The 16,563-nt window shown below is 35.3% G+C and overlaps 1 protein-coding gene across 1 annotated transcript in view; it reads left to right on the top strand.

Annotated features, from left to right (window-relative positions):
- LOC132557067 (1-phosphatidylinositol 4,5-bisphosphate phosphodiesterase beta-1-like) overlaps positions 1 to 16,563 on the top strand; it is a 93,190-nt gene that overhangs the window by 36,211 nt on the left and 40,416 nt on the right. The window contains exons 3-4 of the mRNA XM_060221550.1: positions 6,145 to 6,183; positions 11,192 to 11,260. Coding sequence (XP_060077533.1) covers positions 6,145 to 6,183; positions 11,192 to 11,260 — 108 coding nt within the window. The remainder of the gene's footprint in view (positions 1 to 6,144; positions 6,184 to 11,191; positions 11,261 to 16,563) is intronic.

Below are 16,563 nucleotides of genomic sequence, written 5' to 3'. Positions count from 1 at the left end.
ATAGACACACTGTCATATTTGACTAAATAGCCAATACCCTTGATGCGAGTTAATTGACAGACTGTCCTATTGAATACTATTTTCTTGTTCCCTTGATCTTGGTAAGGTCAGATTTCACTGTAGTTCTGCTCACTAAGTCTGATTTTGTACGACTAATTTTCAGACAAGTTTGGAGGGGTCTGTAAGTATCAGCTGAATGGCGCTGCATGGAATCGAGGAACATTGATTGTGTTTGATTTTCAGTTTTAATGATTATTTTTTACACAGGTCATGCATGTTGCATCACAACAGTTCTTTTGATGTTTGATTTTATAGTTTATGAATAAAAAATTATAATTTAATGTGGAGTCCCCATCCACTATATGGATGAGTGATATTAGAAGCCCCACCCGTTGTTAGCTCTATACCCTAGCCTTTGTACGTTGTGCATTATAATAGCTGTTCAAAGTCAGGAATGTCTTGCCTGCATGTTAGATCATACTTGTATTAAATGTTGATGATGAGTTTCTAGATTAGACTAGAACTTCCCATGTTGGTGAGAGGTGCACATCACAAGATTGCAGTCTCTATGATGTGATTCATGATAACCTCCACATCAATTTCGCTTCCAAGGTTGAAATGTTGAAATGTCTGAATCAGTTTAATTCATTTAAGTTATACATGAATACCATTGTTATTATGAATATAGAGATGTATTTTGAATTTTTTACCAAGAATATAGTCCCATATATAAGCTATGTGTACCGTAGATAAACCACAAAGTGGTTTCTACTAAGAGTACATCCCATTTTTGTGTCTTGAATCAATAATGTAAAAGATAACAAAAAGATAATTCTTAAGATTAAATCACAGATTTCAATGTTTCTGACATTTACAATGGACTCTTTTGTTGATAATTTCTTACACCTCTCCATCGGCCAATCAAATGTGATATTACAAATTTACTTCAATATTTTTTATGTTATGGCCTGGATGATGGCTTAAAAAAACCTGGCAAATGAAAAGCTTATCTGATAGAGGTTTAAATTATAGATAAATGACAATGAATGTTTGCCAGTTATGTAAAAACAATAGAACATATAATTTGTAAATATTTTTTTCTTAGTTTTTTTAAAGCTAATTAAAGATACAAATTTACCATTAATACTATATGAAGGAAGCAGCTGTTTGTAGTTGCATGTGTGATGAAAGATAAGTGATATCGAATTTTAGACAAAAAAGGAAGTATGATGCATCAGTTACAGGCTTTTTATAATGTTATGATACTTCTCTGCTCTGTTTCAGCTCTCTCATCATGCATTATGATGTATAACTTTAATAAAACTAGTTATGAAAGTTACAAACCATTTTATCAAGAATTATGAAAAAACATAGATCTGATGGTGATTCCTTTCATTACATAGCTTTTTTTAGTTTTTTGTTTACCTGTTGCTACACACATATAATTTTGACACTTGGGTTTGTCATCCTTATAAGCACCTGGAATGAGTGATGAATACACCCCACCTTCTTATATTACACAGCACCATGCATGTCTGATATATATGATACCTCAGAGAATGTTATGATGATGTCGGTTTCATGTATTTATTTACATCATTTAGGATTGAATGACATGTTCAAAACTTAATGCACTGTTGTTTACTGAAACTGGAAATGTTAGCCTTGTTTTCCATTTGTTTATTTTTTTTTACTTATGTGCAAAATATGTGAAAAAAAGTTGAAAGTCACTTGAAGGTCTGTATAAAAAATAAAAGACTACATGGTCGAAATTCTGGATGAGATTCTAAAACACACACTGTAAGAACAGGAGGTATGGATCTTACAAACTATACAAAAAAGTTTGTGGTCTAATGTCTTATACAAACTAGACACACAAGACTATGTTCAAGTGTCTCACACAAACTAGACACACAAGGTTGTGGCCAAGTGTCTTACACAAACTAGACACTCAAGGTTGTGGCCAAGTGTCTCACACAAACTAGACACACAAGGTTGTGGCCAAGTGTCTTACACAAACTAGACACACAAGGTTGTGGCCAAGTGTCTAACACAAACTAGACACACAAGGTTGTGGCCAAGTGTCTTACACAAACTAGACACACAAGGTTGTGGCCAAGTGTCTAACACAAACTAGACACACAAGGTTGTGGCCAAGTGTCTAACATAAACTAGACACACAAGACTATGTTTAAGTGTCTAACACCAACTAGACACAAAGTTGTGGACAAGTATCTAACACACACTAGACACACAAGACTATGTTCAAGTGTCTTACTTAAATTTGACACACGAGGCTATGGCCAAGTGTCTAACACAAACTAGACACACAAGGTCATGGTCAAGTGTCTTACATAAACTAGACACACAAGATTGTGGTCAAGTGTCTTACACAAACTAGACACACAAGGTTGTGGCCAAGTGTCTAACACAAACTAGACACACAAGGTCATGGTCAAGTGTCTTACATAAACTAGACACACAAGATTGGGGTCAAGTGTCTTACACAAACTAGACACAAGGCCATGGCCAAGTGTTTTTCATCGTGACGTACTGATGATCGATTGTGTTGCACATAATTTATTAATCCTTAGATTTAAGAAATGTCTGTATTTTTCAACAGATGTACAGTTTTGTTTTTAATGTAAGGGAAGGGAGATCACTTGCTATGTAAGTTTGACAAATATGGCAGATAAGGACCAAAGAGTTCTGACGATCGACAATTCTATTTTTATCTTGGTGATGGTCAATAGTCAGAATTATTAAATGCCAATTCCTAAAGACCATACAAGGATTGGCATTCAGGCATTGTTTTATGTAGTTTACAACTAAATGACAGTTATAAATGATATATCAATGGAAAATAATTTTTTTCTTCTATCTTGCATATCAGTCAAAGCAATTAAATGTGTTTCCGCTCATTTCTCCCAACAATTTCACTTCTAGCATATTTACAATGGCTGTCACTAGGCAGAATCTCTAGAGTTGTTCCTGTACACCTACCAAAAAATAAATACTCGCAAGATCAGCAGCAATGGTAGATGTATAACCACAATTCTAGAGAAATTCTGTGTAGACACACAGGTTTGTGGTGAAGTGTCTTATGTATAGACTAGACACACAAGACAGTTGTTGTGTTTTATATACAACTAGACAATGTAGTTGTTAATTGTATTACTCAGTGACAAGATACATAAAATTGCAGACTATACACACAAGATTGATCAAGTTTCTCACAGACTATACACACAAGATTGATAAAGTTTCTCACAGACTATACACACAAGATTGACAAAGTTTCTCACAGACTATACACACAAGATTGATAAAGTTTCTCACAGACTATACACACAAGATTGATCAAGTTTCTCACAGACTATACACACAAGATTGATAAAGTTTCTCACAGACTATACACACAAGATTGACAAAGTTTCTCACAGACTATACACACAAGATTGATCAAGTTTCTCACAGACTATACACACAAGATTGACAAAGTTTCTCACAGACTATACAAAAGGCTGCATTAAAGTGTCTTTTGTACAGACAACACCCAAAGTTGTGTTAAAGTGTCTTATATACAGACAAAACCAAAGGCTGTGGTCAAGTGTCTTTCATACAGACTACACACCAGGCTATGGTAAAGTGCCTTACAAATAGATTATACACAAGGCTGTGTTAAAGTGTCATGCATACAGACAACACCAAAGGCTGTGGTCAAGTGTCTTGCATACAGAATACACACAAGGCTATGTTAAAGTGTCTTACATACAGACAACACCAAAGGCTGTGGTTAAGTGTCTTGCATACAGAATACACACAAGGCTATGTTAAAGTGTGTTACATAGAAACTTCACACAAAGTTGTGGCCAAGTATTTTACATGCACAATACACACAAGGCTATGGTAAAGTGTCTTACATACAGACTACACACAAGGCTATGGTAAAGTGTCTTACATACAGACTACCCACAAGGCTGTGGTCAAGTGTCTTACATACAGACTACACACAAGGCTATGGTAAAGTGTCTTACATACAGACTACACACAAGGCTATGGTAAAGTGTCTTACATACAGACTACACACAAGGCTGTGGTCAAGTGTTTTACATACAGACTACACACAAGGCTATGGTAAAGTGTCTTGCATACAGACTACACACAAGGCTGTGGTCAAGTGTCTTGCATACAGACTACACATTAGACTGTGATAAAGTGTTTTACATACATACTAGACATAAGGCTGTGGTCAAGTATCTTGCATACAGACTACACACAGGGCTTTGTTAAAGTGTCTTGCATGCAGACTACACACAAGGCTATGGTAAAGTGTCTTACATACAGACTACACACAAGATTGTGGTTTATTGTCTTACAGAGAAACTGTACATAAGGCTGTGTTAAAGTGTCTCACATACTAGGTATAAAAGGGATAAATGATCTATTCTGGATAATAAAAGGTCCCAAGGGCTACCCTATTAGTACAAATAACCCAATATAACCGAGTGTCCCATAGCTTCACCCTGGTCTGTCTGAAGGGCCGACCTATTAGTACATACAACTTGATATAATGGAGTGTCCCACAGCACTTTTTGATATTGTGGTGACCTTACACATATGATGTCTCTGATGAACACTGCTGGCCAGGGTTGCTCCCAGTCACATTTCACAATTAGGTCGTATTGATCACGTTTGCTGAGCATGCAGTCCTGATGAATAGCCCTCAAAATTGATAATTTCCTGTCCACAGACTTTATCATTCTTGCCTGAAATCATGCATACATTCAAAAGTCAGGCTGATGGCCAGGACTAGATAAAGCCAGCAAAATCTGGTCACAATGAATTCTGAGTACCCATGGATTCAGTTCGTAGCAAGTGGAGATGTAGGGATTGTTATGTGTGGAATGAAAATAAAGTCCAAACATTGAAATTTTCTATCGAATAGACTTATGTAAACTTGCTGATAGGTTATGATAGTGTTTGCTGTTAACAGGCTTGAAATTTCATCAACATTAAGTAAAAATCCTTGTATACAGTATTGTGATGTTAGAGGTAAGAATGGTAGAAAAGAGAGTAACTGTGTTTGAGGATCTTTTTTTATATATCTTCTATCCTCTATAAACAGCATAAAAAGCATCAATTTTAATGTATTTAGTGATGCTAACTGAAGTAGAATGCAACAGTTCATATTTTTATGCAGCATTGCCTAAATATTTGCAATATAAGTGCATTGTAACTAATTTCATTGGCGATTGACTTATAAGTAATTATTTTGAATAATTTGATATATGTATTTATCTTTTTGTAAGTAATTGGAATAATTTGATATTTGTATTTATCTTTTTGTAAGTAATTGGAATAATTTGATATTTGTATTATTCTTATAATTTGCTGATCTGCCAAAAGTGAATTTTTTAAAAAAAATTTCATATCCTGGAAAAATGGTACCATGCAACAACACAAATGTCATGTCATATTTCCTTATTTGGAAACATGTGTATGAAGATCTTTATGGATGAGAAATGGATATTGATTAGAAAGGGTGAAAACATTTATGAAATGAAGAAAACTACTTAAATGTTTTATTTTCAGGAAGTGACAGACTTGATGAAGCACTTTATTTTGCTTACCCTCGACTGATAAAATATTTCTATCATATAAGGACATTTATAAATAAAGCGGGAAATATTTTTTCTTGTGAAAGTATTCCATTTTGGATTCTGTCACTGTTCACATTTTGATAAGCAGGGTTTTGTGTAGTTTATATTATCATGTAAACATTGTAGGGAGATCCTTGTATTTAGTAAAATGAAAAGTTTGTTAATTCTCCAATTGCTGAAAATTCATACATTGTGCCCATATTTTTTATCATATGAAGTAAATACTTTCCCTTTATGAATAAAACCTTATCTTTTTATGTTTATCTGAATCAGCTCCAGCTCTGAATTAGGAATCAGAGCCTTGTTTTGTGAACAAAATTGAAAACTAGGTCTGATCTTATTTTCTTTAATAAGATTATTGGAAAGTCTTAGCCATCTGATGGGGAGCCAGGTTGCTTCTCTCTGGATTTATTATTTTTTCGTTGAACGGTCAGTACGTTTAGCTTTGTATGTTGATTGGTTGGTTTTCTTTGTAATACAGGGCCAAAGTACAGGCAGGAAGGTGTCCATGACTGTAGTGGTATGATACTTCAGTAGTATTAATACACAGAGTGCTTTTACCAATAACCCGTCTTAATGCTGGACAGATCTGAGGGAATGGTGGACAAATTGGAACAATACATATTCTATAGTAGTACTAGTACTGCAGACTACTGCAGACCGTGCTATTAAGATTTCATGTACATAGTCTTTCTTTACAGAATATGTATTGTCCATAACCATTTCCCAACAGCTGCCAATATTTTGACATTTTTTCTTAATATTTCTTTTACCATTATTTCTAAAAAAGCCATTTCTCTTTAAGCATAATTCTAAAAAAAAACATTTCTCTTATCATAATTCTAAAAAAAATCTTTCTTGAAAAGAATTGTTGTTGTATTAAAGCTTCATCACATTTATCCCATTTCAACATTTTCTAGAATAATCCATTCTAGTGATTTTTGTGTAAATTCTTGGTAGAACCATAATGTCATGTACCTAACTTCTTCAGTCCCTAGAAAAGCTCTTGATGGTAGTCCATTCTCCTGTTTTTAGTCTTCTCTGACTACTCACGAAGTCAAATTTGATGGAAACATTAAACTATTTAACTTGACAAAATATCATTCTATCCTCAGTAGGATATGGAATATCTTCTATGTGTGGTGTGTTACGCTGTATCAAACATCAGCTACCTATGTACATTGTCTATACAACACTAACGCCTTTGGAACCCATTATATGATTGGTGCTATTGCCATTTAAACTTAGTGCTAGATTTGTTCTGTTCTGCTGAAAGACAGATACATTTTGATCTTAATGTAATAAGTTAACTCAATTTATGAAACTTTATTTTTGAAAATACTTGGGAGGAAGTGAAACAATGAATCTATATTGGTTCATTTGGTATAAAAATAAATTTTTTGTTAAAATTGATGCCTTATTTGGGTGTAGTAATTTATGTTTAAATTGATGCTTTAATTGGGTATAGTGATTTGTGTTAAAATTGATTCCTTATTTGGGTGTAGTAATTTATGTTTGAATTGATGCTTTAATTGGGTATAGTGATTTGTGTTAAAATTGATTCCTTATTTGGGTGTAGTAATTTATGTTTGAATTGATGCTTTAATTGGGTATAGTGATTTGTGTTAAAATTGATGCCTTATTTGGTTATAGTGAATACTTTATTAAGGGATAGATGGTGATTTGTGTTAAACTTAATACCTTATTTGGGTATGGTGACTTGTGTTCAAATTGACCCTTTATTAAGGTATAGTGATTTGTATTAAAATAACTACTTTATTAGGGTATAGTAACTTGTTGTAAAATTTACATTTTATATTTCAGTCAGTGAATAGGTGAAAATACCAATAATTTGGTTATCCTATGGTGGGTAATCTTTTGGAATGAGGATCTTGTATATGCTGTTAGTTGCTGTCCAGAAGGAGATGTAGAATTTGACTTGGAGAAATAGACTGTGAGGATTATATGTGAATAGTTTCATCAAGGTTTAGTTGTATGAGGGCTGATTGATAAGTTGTGAGCTTCACATTTAAGGGTTTGATTTTTGGCAGACATATTGCATTATTTTTCAACATAATCCCCTTCAGTATCTACACTTTTGTCAGCGATGTTTAAGGGCCTCAATCCCACTTTTAAAGAAGCCCTTTTCTTGACCATTCAGAAAGTCCTCCACTGCATGTATGACATCATCATTTGATTGAAATTGGGTTCTGGAAATGTCCTTTTCAATTTTGGAAAGAGATCAGGCGAAAAAGACAGATGCTCAATCAATTCAAAGCCACAATTGTTAATGGCAGCCATGGCAATGGTAGATTGTGAACAGGGGCATTGTCTTGGTGGAACAACACACCTTTACTGAGATTTCCGCAGCTCTTGAGTTTAATATTTTCTCTTAACTACCCAAGAAGTGATGCATGATATGTACCATTGATTTTTTGTCCCTTTTTCAGATAATCTGCCATCAGAATACTATCAGCATCCCTATAAGACCAAGGCCATAAACTTTTCTAGCTGATGGAACAGTCTTTGCCCACTTTGGCAGGGGTAAACCAGGGTGCCTCCATTGTTCAGATTGTTGTTTGGCCTCGAGGCTAAAATAATGTACTCATGTTTCTTCCATAGTCAAACCAGAAAGTTAGCAGGTTCTGCCTCTAAAAGTTTCAGATTAGCACTTGACAAAGTTCACCTGGTGTGCTTCTGATCAACTGTCAGAAGTCTTGGTACCCAACGGGCTGCGAGCTTTCTCATTGCAAAAGGAAGGATGGTATTCTTCCCTGTGAAATCCCTACTGTAGTGGCTATACAGCTCTCTGTAACCTGCCTGTCAGCCATAACAATATTGTGGACTTTATTGACCATTTCTAGGGTTACCACAGTGACAGGCCTTCCAGGACGGGCATCATCCCCAAGGCTCTGCCTGCCAGGCTTAAATTCCATCATCCACCTTTTCACTGTAACATATGAAGGGGCATCATTACCTAGTGTTGCTGCCATATCAATGTGGATATCCATAGGTGCTAGACTTTTCTTATGCAAATATTGAATCACTGCTCTTTCAGCAATTTCATCCATTTTGCAAACATCTCTTGCCTTGCTTACTTTGGAGTGCTACCATAAACTGACAAATTACATCAGCTTTAAATAGTCTGGGAATAGTAGAGCTGAAAAAGGACATCCCTGCTTAACTTCTTCAATAAAAGGCTCACAACCTATCAAACAGCCCTCTTACATAATGTATACATTGTTTTGCTGGAAAAGTCACTAAAAAGGGACCTTATTGGTGTTGTTGTAGGGGTTTTGATTTACAAAGGTCAAGTTTAAGAATACCTTGAATGGGTTGATGTGACTAGGTGTCAAGGTCATTGTAATCTAAATATATCTTCTTGTAGATAAAGCTATACAGTAAAGAGAGGTACTGATATACAGTTTTATAAAATACATCACAAGATAATATACACATTAAGTGAATGGGAGTACTAATTATAATCCTTAAGTATGATTATTTTCTATGTAACAAAGCAAAAATGACTGCAGTCAACATAAAAAGCTGATCACTCATCTCAACACAGCTAAATACTTTACCAGTATTATAGACTTAGGGAGAATATATAAAGTCACTATCACATCATAAAAATGAAAATATCACTTCCTCTTCATCAAGGTCATTTTGTCACTATGGAAACATGAGATGTACAGGAAGTCATGATGAACACTTTGTTTACTGCAAGTTGAAGGTCATAGTGGTAAAGATTATAACTACTCTAATGTGTAGTCACAGTTGTTGTGTTTCCATGGTTACTGTTTTCAGTGTTACTATGATTTCCTTGTAGGCTTCAATGTCACAGCAGAGACTGTGGTGCATCCTTTTACAGTGATACCTAGTACTAACCATTAACATGTTTATATTATTGTAACATCAGTGAATTGCTAAGCCTTCAATCAAGCTTGTAATCCTTGCATTTCTTTATATTAAAGTGTTGTATGACAATAAAACTCATGGAAAATAACACTTTTACACCACATTAATTAAGGGATATATTGAATCACAATATTATAGCTTTGCTATCATGGAATTATTTTTCAAAAGTTTTATCATATATACCTTGGTAATGAAGTTTCATTTTGCAACAAATTTTCCAACTTTGTGCTCAGCTCTTGTTTATTACCATAAACTTTTGTCGATAACAATGTGTTTTTTTTAAGGATTTTGAAAGTTTGATTATCCTCCTTTTCACATTAAGTGATTAGGTCAGTTTGAAGAAATTTTGCAATATTATGATGATTTAATTCGTTGCTTGACAATCGCATGAAAAGATGGCATTTCATTGTAATAATGTAAATGATCCAGCTTTGAAAACTCCAGAAGAACATTATTTAGTTAATATTCAACCTTAACTGTGTCTCCTATAGAAGAGATTTCTGTGGAGAGACCTTGTACCGGTGCTGATGTAGACTCAGTAGATTGAGAACATATTATAAAGGACGATAACACAGGTCATTCTGGATGAAAGTAATACGGAATAAAATTCATAGGGGAGATAACTCTAGCACAGAAAGTGTAGATAAGCTCCTATGGGAAATAATTGCATTCAACTTTTACACAAATCACAAGATCAAGTGAACAGAAACTAAAACAATCAGATATGTGGTGAAAACAAAACCCACAGAACAGTATGAAGCAAGGAAGTATGCCCCATCTTCAAACTTGCTAGAATGTTATTGTCTAGATAAGAAATTTTCAGAAGTTTGAAAGAGAAGATGACATAAAAAAGTGTGGTCAAATTAGTCCTAGATTGTTAATTAACAAACTATACAGAACATGTTCCTTATAGGATTTAGATTTGATTGAACTAAAACATGGTAATTGTACTTGGATTTGTACTATATATATATAAGCTGTCATATTAAAGTATTGTTTCTTTTATATCAGAATTCAAGTAACTTGATACCTGTAGTTTGATTATGAAAATATCAACAGTGTTATTCCACAGAGCTATAGATGAAAAAATGTCTTATTTTTTCCCAGAGATAAAGTGTCTTATATACTGGAAATATCACTAGTTGTAAGAGAAGGTTAAATTGTCAGCTTTGTTTCGTAGTATTTGTCTTAGCACTGTTACTCTAAGTGTATACGATGCACTCTTTCATATTTTCTTTTGCAGACTTGACACAGCGTGGACATTTTGTTTGTCTTGTTTTAGCAGTGTAGCTTTAATCTTTGCAGACATATGTTTTTAACTCGCACAAAAAACTGAATTTCTATGAATTAGAAATGGAATGTGTTTTAAAAACCATAAAAGCATTGTTAGCTATTAATCATTACCAAGTTAAAGAATATTTTGAAAAAATAAAAACTTGTTGAAAGAGTGGTCATAATATGGCTGATATAGAATCATAATGATTGTTTGCTGACATTTCCTTGTTTTAACAAATCTAATTATATATTTAAGATTATTGGTGATCTAGATAATTGTATGATATTGTGTTATAGCTGTTTGAAAGCCAAGGTTTGTCTGCTTCTGTTGACAGGACATGGATTGTCTGGACATCTCGTATATCCGAGACACACGGACGGGCCGCTTCGCCAAAGTACCCAAGGTAAGAAACAAGGAAAATTTGTACTGAATCACTTACAGGATGGGAAGACCGTGACGGCATCAGAGAAAGTTGTGGCGTATTCTAATCAATGTATGATTGTCGGATGTGGATAAAGCATCCTGGCAGAATTACTAGGTTTTCTTCTTAGCTAACTGCCAGGGAGTATTGAAGAGGTGAAGGGCAATCTAATGCACCAATTGTAAAACTGCTGCTAGTTTCCTTCCTTCTTCTCATTCCTCTTCTAACAGTTGAAACCTCAGTTTTCATTTCCCATTGTAACATATAGGCCATCAGACTTCTCTGTTCTGTCTTCAGTTTCCCATTGTAACACATGTGCCATCAGACTTTCTGTTCTGTCTTCAGTTTCCCATTGTAACATATAGGCCATCAGACTTCTATGTTCTGTCTTCAGTTTCCCATTGTAACACATGGGCCATCAGACTTTCTGTTCTGTCTTCAGCTTCCCATTGTAACACATGTGCCATCAGACTTTCTGTTCTGTCTTCAGTTTCCCATTGTAACATATAGGCCATCAGACTTCTATGTTCTGTCTTCAGTTTCCCATTGTAACACATGGGCCATCAGACTTTCTGTTCTGTCTTCAGTATCCCATTGTAACACATGGGCCATCAGACTTTCTGTTCTGTCTTCAGTTTCCCATTGTAACACATGGGCCATCAGACTTTCTGTTCTGTCTTCAGTTTCCCATTGTAACACATGTGCCATCAGACTTTCTGTTCTGTCTTCAGTTTCCCATTGTAACATATAGGCCATCAGACTTTCTGTTCTGTCTTCAGTTTCCCATTGTAACACATAGGCCATCAGACTTTCTGTTCTGTCTTCAGTTTCCCATTGTAACATATAGGCCATCAGACTTTCTGTTCTGTCTTCAGTTTCCCATTGTAACACATAGGCCATCAGACTTTCTGTTCTGTCTTCAGTATCCCATTGTAGCATAGGCCATCAGACTTTCTGTTCTGTCTTCAGTTTCCCATTGTAACACATGGCCATCAGACTTTCTGTTCTGTCTTCAGTTTCCCATTGTAACACATGTGCCATCAGACTTTCTGTTCTGTCTTCAGTTTCCCATTGTAACATATAGGCCATCAGACTTTCTGTTCTGTCTTCAGTTTCCCATTGTAACACATAGGCCATCAGACTTTCTGTTCTGTCTTCAGTTTCCCATTGTAACATATAGGCCATCAGACTTTCTGTTCTGTCTTCAGTTTCCCATTGTAACACATGGCCATCAGACTTTCTGTTCTGTCTTCAGTTTCCCATTGTAACAAATAGGCCATCAGACTTTCTGTTCTGTCTTCAGTTTCCCATTGTAACACATGGGCCATCAGACTTTCTGTTCTGTCTTCAGTTTCCCATTGTAACACATGGGCCATCAGACTTTCTGTTCTGTCTTCCCTTTACACTGTAACATATAGGCCATCAGACTTCTCTGTTCTGTCTTCAGTTTCCCATTGTAACACATGGCCATCAGACTTTCTGTTCTGTCTTCAGTTTCCCATTGTAACACATGGGCCATCAGACTTTCTGTTCTGTCTTCAGTATCCCATTGTAACACATGGGCCATCAGACTTTCTGTTCTGTCTTCAGTTTCCCATTGTAACATAGGCCATCAGACTTCTCTGTTCTGTCTTCAGTTTCCCATTGTAACAAATAGGCCATCAGACTTTCTGTTCTGTCTTCAGTTTCCCATTGTAACATATAGGCCATCAGACTTTCTGTTCTGTCTTCCCTTTACACTGTAACATATAGGCCATCAGACTTCTATGTTCTGTCTTCAGTTTCCCATTGTAACATATAGGCCATCAGACTTTCTGTTCTGTCTTCAGTTTCCCATTGTAACATAGGCCATCAGACTTTCTGTTCTGTCTTCAGTTTCCCATTGTAACACATGGCCATCAGACTTTCTGTTCTGTCTTCAGTTTCCCATTGTAACACATGGCCATCAGACTTTCTGTTCTGTCTTCAGTTTCCCATTGTAAAACATGGGCCATCAGACTTCTCTGTTCTGTCTTCAGTTTCCCATTGTAACATATAGGCCATCAGACTTTCTGTTCTGTCTTCCCTTTACACTGTAACAAATAGGCCATCAGACTTTCTGTTCTGTCTTCAGTTTCCCATTGTAACACATGTGCCATCAGACTTTCTGTTCTGTCTTCAGTTTCCCATTGTAACACATGTGCCATCAGACTTCTCTGTTCTGTCTTCAGTATCCCATTGTAACACATGGCCATCAGACTTTCTGTTCTGTCTTCAGCTTCCCATTGTAACACATGTGCCATCAGACTTCTCTGTTCTGTCTTCAGTATCCCATTGTAACATATAGGCCATCAGACTTTCTGTTCTGTCTTCAGTTTCCCATTGTTACACATGTGCCATCAGACTTTCTGTTCTGTCTTCAGTATCCCATTGTAACACATGTGCCATCAGACTTTCTGTTCTGTCTTCAGTATCCCATTGTAACACATGTGCCATCAGACTTTCTGTTCTGTCTTCCCTTTACACTGTAACATATAGGCCATCAGACTTTCTGTTCTGTCTTCAGTATCCCATTGTAACACATGTGCCATCAGACTTTCTGTTCTGTCTTCAGTATCCCATTGTAACACATGTGCCATCAGACTTTCTGTTCTGTCTTCCCTTTACACTGTAACATATAGGCCATCAGACTTTCTGTTCTGTCTTCCCTTTACACTGTAACACCTGAATCATCCTATGCTGTCTTCCTGTTGTAACATTTTGGCCACCAGACTTGTTTGTTCTTCCTTTCCTTCCCATTGTAACACTTTGACTCTGATCTGTTCTGTCTTTTTTTTCTAATTGTAACACGAGGGACCTTCGCTTCACTGATCACCACTACAGACTTTTTCATCTTGGTTTCTCTCCAATAGTTATATTTTTACAGTAAATATACTATTACCTTGTTTGTACTGAGCCGGATTTTATTTATCCTATCCCCTTCTCGGTTACCAATGCACACTAGGGATTTCATGGAAATTACACAGGCATGAAGCATGTTTCAATATGTCATTATCTGAAAAAGAAGGGATGAATACAAGTTGAAATGTCAGTTTTGTTTCAGCTCCAGACGAAACACTATACCCTGTTTACTCACACATGTGGTCTTTGTGATACATTGTATGCTAGATAAACGACATAGAAGTTCATTGGGTAAACATACATAATTTGTGGGAATTTATTTATTGACTGAGTGCAGATTATTACACTGAGCTCATTATACTTTGAATTATTATGGTCTGTTTAATAGTAATTTGAAAATTGCCTGATTTTGATATCACAATATCAATTGTATCCCAAGCGATAGTTTTTAGGTGAATTTTATGTAATTGCATGGAATGTTGAATTGATAAAAGTGCCTGGAGATACATAATATACATAAGTATACATACAGGCAGTGTTTTCTGGTTGTTTCTGATGTGATCTTTCATCACCATTAATTACAGGGTACTTTTAACACCCTTACAGAAATTGATATAATGGAACAGTCAGTATATTTTCTGCATTTTAACATAACATGGTGTAATAAGGACGGAAATTGGATTAATTGACAATGGATTGAAAACAGTATTAGATAAGCAAACAGATTTTAGTGGAAGTATATAATTTCCAATAAATATTCTCTTTGTTCAGAAACCTGCCTATTAATGTTGGTAAAATGTCATGATATTTAGAAGGAGAAATTAGCTGTCAGTAGATTTGGTTCATATTTAACCCATGATATTATAACATCATATTCAACACCTGATCATCAAATTCTAGTTTGTAGAAATCTGTTTTTAATACATTTTCTTATTTGAGGTATAAACTTAATTTAGCATTGATAATGAGTTAGGTAGTGAATTCCTTTTCTAATAAAGGTGTGTATTATGAGACAATATGTGTTTAATGTTTATGGTTAATTTTCTCTGATTGTTTGAGGATGTAATTTTGAGACATACCAGCCTGTAAAAGTGCAAGGTTGTGGCATGGAAAAATATTGATCAAGGGTGAATCATTTTATGAAAAGTGGTTTACAATCTGCACAAAGTGTGTACAGCAAATGTGGGGTCTGACTTAGGATGAGTAGGGACTCCACCAATCAATAGACCTCGCCCTGATGCAATTGATCTATATTTAAGTAATTGTTAGACAGATAATTTAGACTGGATATTGACAATAGGGAGCAATGAAGGCCCAGTTTCTACCTGTCAACTTAAACCTCCACAAGGAGTATTCAATTCAGTCACTGTTAGACCTCCGATTGCTAGATTGAACATGGAAGAGAAACGATTGCTTCCTCTGCTGTCACTCCAGATCTCGACCAATCAAGTCTAGGTCTGTCACACGCATGTCACATTTGCACACAAGAACAAGAGATTGCAGTGAATTAAAACAAGTATGGTAGAATGATGAGTGAATATAGTTCTAAAAACACTTCCTTTTCCCCTTTGATTGAAAAATCAATATAAATGGCAATCTCTCACAGATCTTATTTAAGCTCTGTTTAGGATTTTCCTTTAGAATTGGTAAAATTGCATATTTTTTTATTATCAAGTGAGCATATTTGTTGAAATGATATTATATCTGTAGAAAGAACTTAAAAGAGATGAAAAGATATCTGTTTGTCGTTAAGGTATAAATTTGATATGAGTTAGATTTATCACAAAGGAACAATGATTGAGTACGTAACACTTATGCCTGAAATAGTTGTCTTTACCCTGATATAACTGTTGGCTGATTTAATAAATGTTTAAAACATTGTGGGTCAATTAGATAGTATCATGTTTCAAGTCGAATCAATACACTTTCTAGATACATGGCAGCCAATGTAGTTGCCAAGGTGTTCTGGTAACTGGTATCACTAGTGAGCAAGTGTGAAACGTTTACTGATTCCTAGGTTGGGTGTTAATCTGTGATGTCCTGGTTTGTTTAGGTCATAATCACAGTTAGAGGTCAACTGGAGGATTTTATAAACTGAAGATCTGTTTAATACTGAGATTGAATTTCCATTAAATTTTTGATGATGCTAAAAAAGTCAAAGGTTAACACAAGTTTTGAGTTAATGAGATAATATGAGAGGTTTTTAGAGTCCTGAGATAATGATGGCAGACCTGAAACCTGCCTTAACTGGCTGTAAAATCAATCTCTGTGAACCAAAGTGTAGCCACACAGAAAATCAATAGCAGCCAAAGATGTCGGCAATACTTTAAAACAAAAATACCTACACAGTCTAAACTTGACAACCTGATGATTAATATATACTTCCTCAGCTCTTACAACATTGA

The sequence above is a fragment of the Ylistrum balloti genome, unplaced genomic scaffold (genome assembly GCF_031769215.1).
Source record: "Ylistrum balloti isolate Yb309-2 unplaced genomic scaffold, AGI_CSIRO_Ybal_v1 Utg370620, whole genome shotgun sequence".
Classification (NCBI taxonomy): domain Eukaryota; kingdom Metazoa; phylum Mollusca; class Bivalvia; order Pectinida; family Pectinidae; genus Ylistrum; species Ylistrum balloti.
This window is presented reverse-complemented; position numbering and strand designations above follow the sequence as displayed.